This window comes from Bombina bombina, chromosome 6, assembly GCF_027579735.1.
Source record: "Bombina bombina isolate aBomBom1 chromosome 6, aBomBom1.pri, whole genome shotgun sequence".
Classification (NCBI taxonomy): Eukaryota; Metazoa; Chordata; class Amphibia; order Anura; family Bombinatoridae; genus Bombina; species Bombina bombina.
This window is the reverse complement of record NC_069504.1, coordinates 991,681,759-991,694,464: the sequence shown is the minus strand read 5'-3', so window position 1 is coordinate 991,694,464 and position 12,706 is coordinate 991,681,759. Positions and strand designations below refer to the sequence as shown.

Below are 12,706 nucleotides of genomic sequence, written 5' to 3'. Positions count from 1 at the left end.
AATGTATAATACTTTTCTTTTCGCAACTCAGCCATTGTTTTCCTCAGGTCCATTACATACTGTCTTGATGTAGCTCCTCTGTGCCAAGCAAAGTTAGGTTAATCTTGGAAGAAATGAAATCATAGCACAACCTCACTTCTGTAAGCCCAAAATATTCTAAAACTGGCTTTTAGCTAAGGGTATCAGTTAAAAACTATTGTTAAAAATGAGTGGGTGCAATAAAATATTAAATTATGTTTTTGTTCAGAAGGCTTCAACATATGATGGTCAGGAAAGTCACACATAGGTCTGTTCCTCTATCAGCACATGACAAGTGCATGAGTCTATATACTACAAAGTAATGTAAATAAATCGGCAACAAGAAAATACCACTTTTTGGCATTTAGGTTTGGGTAGTTAATAATTTTAAAGAATAATCTGTCTCCTTTTCAATTTCTTTCAGTCCTGTTATAAATTTTTCACCACCACCATGAGGAGGACTCATCCAGAGAAAAGGTGAACTTGGCACAACCAATCTCTTTGTCTCCAGCCTTCAGGATTCCAGTTACTTTATAACTACCAGTGGCGAGCCAGGATGGGAGGGAGATATTTGGTATTTTGAGAGTGGTGTCTGGCAGTGAGTAGGATCCCTATGAAAAAGGAAACTTTATGTTAATAAAAATAACGTTTTTCAAATAAACAGAAAATAACTATCTATTGTAGATGTAGTCCTACCATAACAGTCAATATAATAAAAAATAATGTGATCAAAGATTTATTTTATTTATGCATTCAATGTTAATTCTTTTTTCTACCTTTTTTGCTCTGTTTCAGTTGTTTGTAACCCACTCTTATTCAGCCTAAGGTCCAGGGTCACAACACAATCGTCTATTGCTTTTTTCCCAACCCCTTACCACCCCAACCATGGGTAATCATTTGTAAAACCCATGGTGTTATAGATTTGTAGATCCAGTGTATATTCTCTCTCTCTTTTCGCTCTCTCTCCCTTCCCGCTTACCCTATTGAACAAACTAATAAATATATACACTTGGCCCTTCCTGTGGAAAACAAATAATGAGGTTGCTTATTTGAAAAGGTTGGACATTCCTGTTCTAACCTCATCTTCACTACACCAGATGACACACATATTTGATGGTAGCTAATGCACTTTTGGGTCGAAAAATAATATAAAAGTGCTTCTTTTTGATCAGGATTTGTTTACTTACTGCTTTGAATGGGCAATGGCAGGGGAGTCCATAGGAACGCAGAAGTGCAGGACATTCCTTTCCTGGTGGAAACACCAGATTCAGCAAGTCGCAGACGTTATTGTAAGTGCAGCTCCCAATTTTATCCACACAGGGCACAGTTATCCATTCACCCAGCAGCTCCTTTTCTGCATTAATGACAATCTAAGAATGGGTAGAAAACAAGATATATAATTACATATAGAGAGGGTAAAATATATATATGTTATATGGCAGACATCCTCAAACTTGGCCCTCCAGAGGTTTTGGAACTACATTTCCCATGATGCTCAGGCAGCATATCAGCTGGATGAGCATTATGGGAAATGTAGTTCCAAAACCTCTGGAGGGCCAAGTTTGAGGATGTCTGGTACATGACAAGGTGTGTACTGCAGAGGGTTATTTTATATACATACCTATACATATCTAAATATGTGTATGTATGCACATATATATGTATAATGTGTTTAAATATGTATTTATGTGTTTTACTCTATATGTACTGACCATAATTTACATTCCAATGTTTTTCACATACAAGATAATGTAATTTATATTGTAAATGTATATTTCTATATATATATGTGTATATACATATACCTGTATATCTATTCCTATAGATATATAGGTATAGATATCTATTTTATATATTATATATATATATATATATATATATATATATATATATTTATATATATATATTTAATAATCAAAATAAATATATATATATATGAGGAACACATGGTTTAATACTGTGCAAAAGCTGAAAATAATATTTTAAGGATACAATTTCATCAATGTGAGACATGTTGTCTAAATTGTGTGCCCTTATGAGCGTGTTATACCCCAAGTGATATTTGCTTTGTGAGAATTTCAGAATTTAAGTGTGGTTTGTTAAATATTTTAGCATTTTTATGAGACTATAAATGTAAATTAAACATGCATGGGACTGACAGCCCTTCTAAACAAATTATACGAACTGTCAATGTTTTGTTGGCAGATTTTTAAGAAATAAAAACTTTTGGAAAATACTTCTTAAAAAATGCTTAAATGCTTAAACGTTGTGTGAAAAGAGTTTTCTAATATATGGGAATTCTGCTGGTGAGTCCTGTCAGTGCAAATTATTGGACAAGTTAACACAGAGCAAAGTAATTTAAAAACCTGTTTTTATGATGGATTGAAGTAACCTTGAATTGGAAAACAAACAGTTTACCACACTCTATAAAAGTGTGTGCTAAATCTTTGTAACAGATTAAAATATACATGAGCCATCTAAAATACAACTGTATAGCTACTAGTCTGTGTTTGGCTGATGTCTGTCACATGATACAGGGGGCCGGAAAATAGGAGAAAAAATTAATTTGTCAGGATTTTTTTTACTGCTTATTTGAAATTCAGAGTAGGTGTTAAATCGTTATCTTTTTGTTCTGCACTTGTTAATTATACAATTCTACTGCATTGAGTGGTCTGTTTCTTCTTTGCATAAATAATTCCAGAATAGACTATAAGTGGGCTGTTAGAGGTCAGTAGTAAGCACCATTTTAAATTAAAATTCAGGTAACATGATTGATGAGAACTATAACTCACTAAAAAATTCTATTAGATTGCATTATATGAAGATCTTTTTACTCACTATTGGAGTGCCACAAACAAGCAGTGCTGAGGGCATGAGGACTTTGCATTTGTTATGAAATGCCATCATCCACCAATAGAGGAGTTGTCCTATTTAGTTGGTGAGCAATCTGTCCCACAGAATATGTTGCGCACATTCACCTAGGTTACGAGTTTTGCGCTAAACATGGTGCTAAACTAACGCCAAAAAAATTGCATTATTTCACTCTCCATAGCGCTGCCATTACGAGTAACTGAAAAGCCTCCTTGTGCGTGTGATATGGTGGCGTTAAGCTCCATACCGCACAAAAGCCAAGGGCTGCTTTGACGTGCTCATGCACGCTTTCCCCCATAGACAAAAACAAACACCTGCGATCACGGAATGAAAAATACCCGTAACGTAGCCCCATTGATGTCTATGGGGAAAAAAAAGTTACGTTTAAACCTAACACCCTAACATAAACCCCAAGTCTAAACAACCCTAATCTTCCGCCCGACATCGCCGACACCTAAATAAAGTTATTAACCCCTAATCTGCTGCTCCCGACATCGCCAACACTAATAAAAGTTATTAACCCCTATTCCGCTACTCCCCGCCATCGCCGCCACTAAATAAAACTATTAACCACTAAACCTCCGGCCTCCCACATCTCCGCAACTAAATAAACCTATTAACCCCTAAACCGCCGGCCCCCCACATCGCAAAACACTAAATTAAACTATTAACCCCTAAACCTAACACCCCCTAACTTTAAATTAAAATTACAATATAACTAAATATTTCAATAAAAATAAACCTAACATTAAACTATAAATTAACCTAACCTTTCTATTCTAATAAAATAAAAAATACTACCAATTTAAAAATCTAAATTTCAAATTGAAAAAACCTCACACTACAAGAAAAATTAAAAAATCTAAAATTACAAAAAATAATAAACACTAAAATACGAAAACTAAAAATCACTAAGCTTACAAAAAATAATAACGAAAATTATCAAAAATAAAAACAATTACACCTAATCTAATAGCCCTATAAAAAAAGCCCCCCAAAAATAAAAACACCCCCTAGCCTACAATAAACTACCAATAACCCTTAAAGGCCCTTTTGTAGGGCATTGCCCTAAGTTAAACAGCTCTTTTACCTGTAAAAAATACAAAGTCCCCCCAACAGTAAAACTCACCACCCAACTAACCTTCCAAAATAAAAAAACCTAACTCTAAAAAACCTAAGCTACCCATTTTTTTTCATGCCCTTAAAAGCGCATTTAGCTCTTTTTCAAATTGCCCAAACCCTTATCTGAAAAAAAAACACTCAGAAAAAAAAAATACCTAACACTAACCCCAGAATATCTACTCATGGTTCCTGAAGTCTGGAAATCCATCTCCATCCAGGTGGCGAGAAGTCTTCATCCAGGCGGCGACATCATTATCAATCACGGGGGCGTCTTTTATCTTCATCCCGGTGGCGCGGAGCAACGAAGACATTCAGCGTGGAGCATCTTCTTCATATGGTCCCCGCCCTACACTGAAGCTTCAATGCAAGGTAGCCGTTTCAAAATGGCGTACCTTGCATTCCTATTGGCTGATTTGATTCTTCAAATTCAAATCAGCCAATCGGATGAGAGCTTCTGAAATCTTATTGGCTGTTCAAAACAGCCAATAGAATGAGAGCTACTGAACTCATATTGGCTGATTTGAACAGCCAATAGGATTTCAGAAGCTCTCATCCTATTGACTGATTTGAATTTGATGAAGCTTCAGTGTACGGCGGGGACTGTATGAAGAGGACGGTCCACGCTGGATGTCTTCTCCGCTCCACCGGGATGAGAATAGAAAACGCTCCCGCGATGGATGAAGATGTCACCGCCTGGATGAAGACTTCGCCGCCTGGATGGAGATAGATGTCCGGACTTCAGGAACCATGAGTAGATATTCTGGGGTTAGTGTTAGGTATTTGTTTTTTTTTCAGATTAGGGTTTGGGCAATTTGTAAAAGAGCTAAATGCCCTTTTCAGGGCAATGAAAAAGAGCTGAATGCCCTTTTAAGGGCAAGGCCCATACAAATGCCCCTTTAGGGGCAATGGGTAGCTTAGGTTTTTTTAGAGTTAGATTTTTTATTTTGGGGTATTGGTTCGGTGGTGGGTTTTACTGTTGGGGGACTTTGTATTTTTTACAGGTAAAAGAGCTGTTTAACTTAGGGCAATGCCCTACAAAAGGCCCTTTTAAGGGCTATTGGTAATTTATTGTAGGCTAGCGGGTGTTTTTATTTTGGGGGGCTTTTTAATTTTCATAGGGATATTAGATTAGGTGTAATTGTTTTTTATTTTTGATAATTTAGTTTATTATTTTTTGTAAGCTTAGTGGTTTTTATTTTCCGTAATTTAGTGTTTATTATTTTTTGTAATTTTAGATTTTTTAATTTTTCTCGTAGTGTTACGTTTTTTTAAATTTGTAATTTAGATTTTTTAATTGGTAGTTTTTTTATTTTTATTAGAATATTAAGGTTAGGTCAATTTATAGTTTAATGTTAGGTTTATTTTTTATTCACAGGTAAGTTTTTATTTATTTAAATAGTTATATTGTAATTTTAATCTAAAATTAGGGGGGTGTTATGTTTAGTGGTAATAGTTTAATTTAGTGTTTTGCAATGTGGGGGGCCGGCGTTTTAGGGGTTAATAGGTTTATTTAGTTGCAGAGATGTGGGAGGCCAGAGGTTTAGGGGACAATAGGTTTATTTAGTGGTGGCGATGTGGGAGGCCGGATTATAGTGTCATGGCGGCAGATTAGGGGTTAATAAATTTATTTAATAGTTGAGATGCGGGTGGGTGGCGGATTAGGGGTTATTAAGTTTAATATAGTGTTTGCAATGCAGGAGGGCGGCGGTTTAGGGGTTAATAGGTAGTTTATGGGTGTAGTTATGAGTTTTGTGAAACATTTTTATTACACAAAACTCATAACTACTGCTCTCAGATGGCGGTATGGATCGTGTTGGTATAGGCTGTAACGCAAGCATTTTAGCCTCACCGCGCAACCTGTAATACCGGCGCTATGAAAATCCCACACAAAAACGTCATTTTTTGGACTGCGGATATGACGTTGCGTTACAGGCTAAAATGCTTGCGGTATACCGACTCATAATAGTGCGCTACTGCCTTTACTCTGAAATTGCCATTTTTTCAGCGTTAAAAGCCATAACGCAAAACTCGTAATCTACCTGAAAGTTTAATAAAATAGATAATCCTTTTATTACCCATTCCCCAGTTTTGTGCAGCCAACACAGTTATATTATACTTTTTACATCTGTGATTACCTTGTATCTACATCTATGCGAACAGCCCCCTTATCTCAGGGGCAGGCTATTTATTTATTATCTATTGACTCCACAGGAGTGTGCACAATGTTATCTATATGGCACACATGAATTAGCAGTGTTTTGTTGTGAAAAACTAATAAAAATGCATGTGATAAGAGGCTGTCTGCAGTGACAGAAATGTAGACGTTTAAATGCTATAAAGTTTATTAATATAACAATGTTGGTTGTGCAAAGCTGGGGAATGGGTACTAAAGGCGTTTTCTATCTTTTTATACAATAACAATTTTAGTGTAGGCTGTCCCTTTAAAGGGATAGTCTCTAAAGAATTTTTATTGTTAAAAAAGATAGATCCCTTTATTACCCATTCCCCTGTTTTGCATAATCAACATTGTTATATTAATTCACTTTTTACCTCAGTGATTACCTTGTTTCTAAGCCTCTGGAGACTGCCCCTTATCAGTTCTTTAGACAGACTTGCATTTTAGCCAATCAGTGCTGATTCAATAATTACGCTACAGGAGTGAGCAAAGTGTTATCAATATAGCACACATGAACTAGCACTGTCTTACCTTGAAAAACTGTAAAAATGCACTGAGATAAGAGGCGGCCTTCAAGGGCTTAGAGATTAGTATATGAGCCTACCTAGGTTTTGCTTTCAACAAAGAATACCAAGGGAACAAAGCAAATTTGAAGATAAAACTAAATTGGAAAGTTGTTTAAAATTGCATGCTCTATCTGAATCATGAAAGTTTAATTTTACTAGACTAACCCTTTTCATAAAAAAAACCACATAAAACATTTTAACATGTGTTATTACTACTCTTATGTATGCATGGTAGTAACAAATTGCATTTCCGAGTCCATCATCACCAACTAGTTTTATTTGATCAAAATATTGCAATCACTGAATACTATTTAAAGGGACATGAATCTCTATTTTTTTCTTTCATGCTTTAGATAGAGCTTGTCATTTTAGAGATCTTTCCAATTTGCTTCTATTATCTAATTTGTTTTGTTCTTTTGTTGAAAAGGATACCTAGGTAGTCTCAAGGGCTGCTGATTGGTGGCTGCATGTATATGCCTCATGCTATTGGCTCGTACAATGCGTTACTCCAAGCTCCCAGTAGCATATTGCTACTTCAACAAGGGATACTAAGAGAATTAGTCAAATTAAATAATAGAATTAAATTGAAAGGTTGTTTAAAATTGTATTAATTGAGGCCGAATTATCAAAGGTATTGCGGACCTGATCCGACAGTGCGGATCAGGTCCGCAAGACCTCGCTGAATCCGGAGAGCAATATGCTCTCCGTATTCAGCATTGCACCAGCAGCTCACAAGAGCTGCTGGTGCAATGCCACCCCCTGCAGATTCGCGGCCAATGGGCCGCCAGCAGGGAGGTATTAATCAACCCGATTGTACTCAATCGGGTTGAATTGTTGTGATTCCTGTCCGCCTGCTCAGAGTCTTTAGACCGCTGCTTCATAACAGCTGTTTCTGGCGAGTCTGAAGACTCGCCAGAAACACGGGCCCTCAAGCTCCATTTGGAGTTTGATAAATGGGCCTCGATATCGGTATCATGAATCATGAAAGAAAAAATAAGGTTTCATGTCCCTTAAGAATACATTTAACAATAATTCAGGTAATTTGGTAACTTTTGTTAAATCTTTATGTGATATTGCTATTTATATGATTATCTTCTTCACACACCATTTGCATATACATTTGCAAAACTGTTGTGACACTACACAATTCATTCAAATGGTCCTACCCTAGCGCACATATGGGTTGTATTTGTCTTTTAACAATTAAACCAGATATTAATTCTAGTAGTATGTTCCTTTTAGAGCTTCTACTAGTGCCAATGCAAAAACTCTAGATGTTTAGTACGGGATGGGACAAACAGTGGAAGACATTCTGTTAAAGGGACATAAAAAAACACAACGTTTTTCTTTCATGGTTCAGGTAGAACATACATTTTTAAACAGCTTTTCAATTTACTTCTGTTTTTGCTTCATTCTCTTGGTATACTTTGTAGAAGCTACAGGGAGCTAGCTGAACACATCTGGTGAACCAATGACAGTTGGCATAAATGTGCAGCCACCAATCAGCAGCTAGCTCCCGGTAGTGCATTGCTGCTCCAGTGCCTACCTAGGTATACTTTTAAACAAAGGATACCAAGAGATCTTTGTGTGTTGCACTTTCACAATGATATATCCAGCTTTGAAAATAGCTGAATGCTGCTGTCTGGAGCTATATTATTCGTCATTCTTTTAGCAAATGGATGCCAAATCTGAAGTTTCTAACATGCTTAGTTCACACTCTTCTTCCTCTACCCCCTACTGTTCTAGACAACACAGAGGTTATTTTACATCCATATTTTGTTTATGGTTTGCAAAATTGTAACACACCAAAGCGGATCTGTGCCATAGACTGTTTATACTCTACATATGAAGTGATCATTGTATGGGAAATAAGTCCCCTTGTCTGACTCACCTGGAGTGGAGAAGCCAGTGGTACAGTAGTGTCAAGGACTGTAGAGATGGTCACATCGCCTGGTATGGAAACAGGATCTGGGCTAACAGAGAGACTTTTAATTTTCCCAGGGAGGCTTTCTCCCTCACAGTTGGCCCAAGTGATACTATTGATCTGCATATCAAAAGGTTAGTAAACAAGAAAATGTCCATAATTTGCTAGATTTTATAGTGTAGAATGATTTAATTTCACATAATTACATTTGACAATCAAGGGCTAGATTACGAGTGGAGCAGTATGTTGCGCTCCCGCTCGCACATTAACTCCACTAGATGGAGTTTTCTTGCGCATGTTGGGTAGGCTGCTCGCCAGAAACATGGGGCATATGGAGCTTGATAGATAGGCTCCATATACTTCAATAGATTGCGAATAGTGGAAAATGTTAAAGGAATAATCTAGTCAAAATTAAACTTTCATGATTCCAATAGAGCATGCAATTTTAAGCAACTTTCTAATTTACTCCTATAATGAAATTTTATTTGTTCTATTTGTATCTTTATTTTAATGTAAGCTTAGGAGCTGACAATTTTTTGGATCAGCACCTGGATAGCGCTTGCTGATTGGTGGCTACATTAAGACACCAATCAGAAAGTGCTACCCAGGTGCTGAACCAATAATGGGCCGGCTCCTATGCTTACATTCCTGCTTTTTAAAATAAAGATACCAAGAGAACGAAGAAAAAAAAGAAAAATTGATAATAGAAGTAAATAAGAAAGTTGCCTAAAATTGTATGCTCTATCTGAATCACGAGACTTTAATTTTGACTAGACTATTCCTTTAACATTTTTATCTGCACATGCATGTGAAGCATAGCTATATATTCTCACTGCATCAGCATTTAAATACTCAGAGCACCAGTAGGGCTTGTATTATGTCAGAAATTACCAAATTGAGTCATTTCCAGATGGTACAAGCACCTTAGGCTCTCTGGTTAATTGTACAAATGTCTACCAAATCATTTTTAATATATTTTATTAAAAATAATGATAGTTGAATCTTTATTTTTTTTAATAAAGTAACTGCAAATATCAGTTATATGGGGTTAAAAGTGGCAGGTATGGCGTGAAAAGTGCCTTTACATTGCGGTCTATGGGAACTGTGTGTTCCCAGTAAATATATATGAATATACATATATATTTATGTGTTAATATACATATTTACAATTTGGTACCATCGCTGCTGGACTTAATAGCTAGTTCTCATGCCTGTGTCTCATGGCATGAGAACGAGGCTCCCATTGGAGCCTATGGAAGCGCGCAACTATCACTTTCACGAAAGCAATATTTTTTTTTAACAGAGATCTTCATGCTGATACATAGATAGTATGTATTGAGTACTTGTAAAGCACAGCTAATCACCCGTAAGGGTCTCAAGGTGCTGCTTATTTTATTGACCTTGGAAGGATGAAAGGCTGAGTGGACCTCGCCTGGGATCGAACCTGCAACCTTTGTGTTGCTACAGAGTTCAACCACAGCGCATTGGCATGCTGAGCTATCTGTCCAGCTCATATTCCCTGGCAGCACACTAATACACTCATTGTATAAAGGCTACACAAAATTATGAAACAATGAAATAGATACACTTGCAGCAAATCAGTATATGCATTATGCAGCACTAATATAAATGCAACAAAATGATATATTACATTTAACATCATATATATGTCCAATTGACCATACCATATAAAATTATATCACACAAATGGCATGCAGCATTCTGGTACACACAGTATGTCACACAGACAACATGAGACACACTGGCACACACATTATGTCACACAGATGACATGCAGCACACTGGTACACACATTATGTCACATAGATGGCATTCAGCTCACTGGTATACACATTATGGCACACAAATGGCATGCAGGAAACTGGTACACATATTATGTCACACAGATGACATGCAGCACACTGGTACACATATTATGTCACACAGATGGCATGCAGCACACTGGTAGACACATTATGTCACATAGATGGCATGCAGCACACTGGTATACACATTATGTCACATAGATGGCATGCAGCTCACTGGTACACACATTATGTCACACAGATGTTATGCAGCTCACTGGTACACACATTATGTCACACAGATGGCATGCAGCACACTGGCATACACATTATGTCACACAGATGTTATGCAGCTCACTGGTACACACATTATGTCACACAGATGGCATGCAGCACACTGGTATACACATTATGTCACACAGATGTTATGCAGCTCACTGGTACACACATTATGTCACACAGATGTTATGCAGCTCACTGGTACACACATTATGTCACACAGATGTTATGCAGCTCACTGGTACACACATTATGTCACACAGATGTTATGCAGCTCACTGGTACACACATTATGTCACACAGATGACATGCAGCTCACTGGTACACACATTATGTCACACAGATGTTATGCAGCTCACTGGTACACACATTATGTCACACAGATGTTATGCAGCTCACTGGTACACACATTATATCACAGAGATGACATGCAGTACACTGGTACACACATTATGTCACACAGATGACATTCAGTACACTTGTACACACATTATGTCACACAGATGACATGCAGCTCACTAGTACACACATTATGTCACACAGATGACATGCAGCACACATTATGTCACACAGATGACATGCAGTACACTGGTACACACATTATGTCACACAGATGACATTCAGTACACTTGTACACACATTATGTCACACAGATGACATGCAGCTCACTGGTACACACATTATGTCACACAGATGATCATGCATCTTACTGATTCATGCATTATGCCACACAATTGCTCAGCAGTCATTTACCGTAATTGTTGCTTCAGAAGTAAAATGTCCCAATAAGGCACAAGCAAGCAGGATGCATATAGTGTGAGCCATGGTGACAGCAAAACCAATGAATTATTCCTATACTACTCTGCCTTCCTTATATAGTTCTCCACTGACTGCAAACAGTGCAGCTCCTTATCAGTAGATAAGAGTCTGGCAAAAATAAATACAACAAAAATTGTCAAATACAGGGAAGAGTAATCAAAAAGTAAAACCAATGGTTACAGCATCAATTCTTCCTAAGGATCTCAGCCAATAACATTAACTATTTATGTCAACCAATGAATCATATGACAGTAATAACTCCCCACAACATCAGCTAGCAATATAGATAACTTTACCTCTGCACACTGTGATCACAATTAGACATTTTCATTGTTTAGCAAAAGTATTTTTTTACATTGTCTGTTTGATGAAAAATGGTTCTATATTCCTGATCATCAATTCTCAATATTTAAAGGGACAGTAAAGTAAAAATTAAACTTTAATGATTTAGATAGAGAATGCCATTTTAAACAACTTTCCCATTTTCTTATATTATCAAATGTGTTTTGTTCAGTTGATATCCATTGTTTAGAGTACACCTAAGTAGCCTGATAGAAGCTGAGGAGTGTGCTTGTGTCTATGGCAGTAGCGTTTGTAACTATGTATATAGCATTGCTATAAATAATGTTGCAAACACTGCTGCCAGGGGGTCGATCCGATATAAAGCGTCGCCCGCAAAAGCCGGCGACGCCAATAATTGCGCGGATTTGGTATCCTATATACGGCGTAAGCTAGAAGTTACGCGCGTATATTTCTGCTGTCGCCCGCAGTTTTTTGGGCCATAGGCAGGTATACCAAACCCGCGCAGTTTGGTATCCAATATGCAGCGTAAGGACTTACGTGGCGAGAATGGAGAAAACTTACTCCATTTTCACCTCGCCACAAAAAGCAGCCGTAAGAAGCCTTACACTGACTATTGGAGCCCCGTAACTCCCTAAACTAGCTGCTAAAATAAACCTAACACCTAACGCATGCGCAATGTCTATCTCCCTGTCAACCGCGATCTGCTAAAATAAACCTAACACCTAACGCATGCGCAATGTCTATCTCCCTGTCAACCGCGATCTGCTAAAATAAACCTAACACCTAACGCATGCGCAATGTCTATCTCCCTGTCAACCGCGAT

The 12,706-nt window shown here is 37.3% G+C and overlaps 1 protein-coding gene across 1 annotated transcript; it reads right to left on the bottom strand.

The window, feature by feature from the left end:
- Window positions 1–458: 458 nt before the first annotated feature.
- On the bottom strand, window positions 459–11,586 carry LOC128664848 (ganglioside GM2 activator-like). Its single transcript, XM_053719650.1, has 4 exons — window positions 11,515–11,586; window positions 8,645–8,797; window positions 1,206–1,388; window positions 459–629 (listed from the first exon to the last, which is right to left on the bottom strand). The coding sequence occupies exons 1-4, from the start codon at window positions 11,584–11,586 to the stop codon at window positions 459–461; spliced, it is 579 nt and encodes a 192-aa protein (XP_053575625.1).
- Window positions 11,587–12,706: the final 1,120 nt, after the last annotated feature.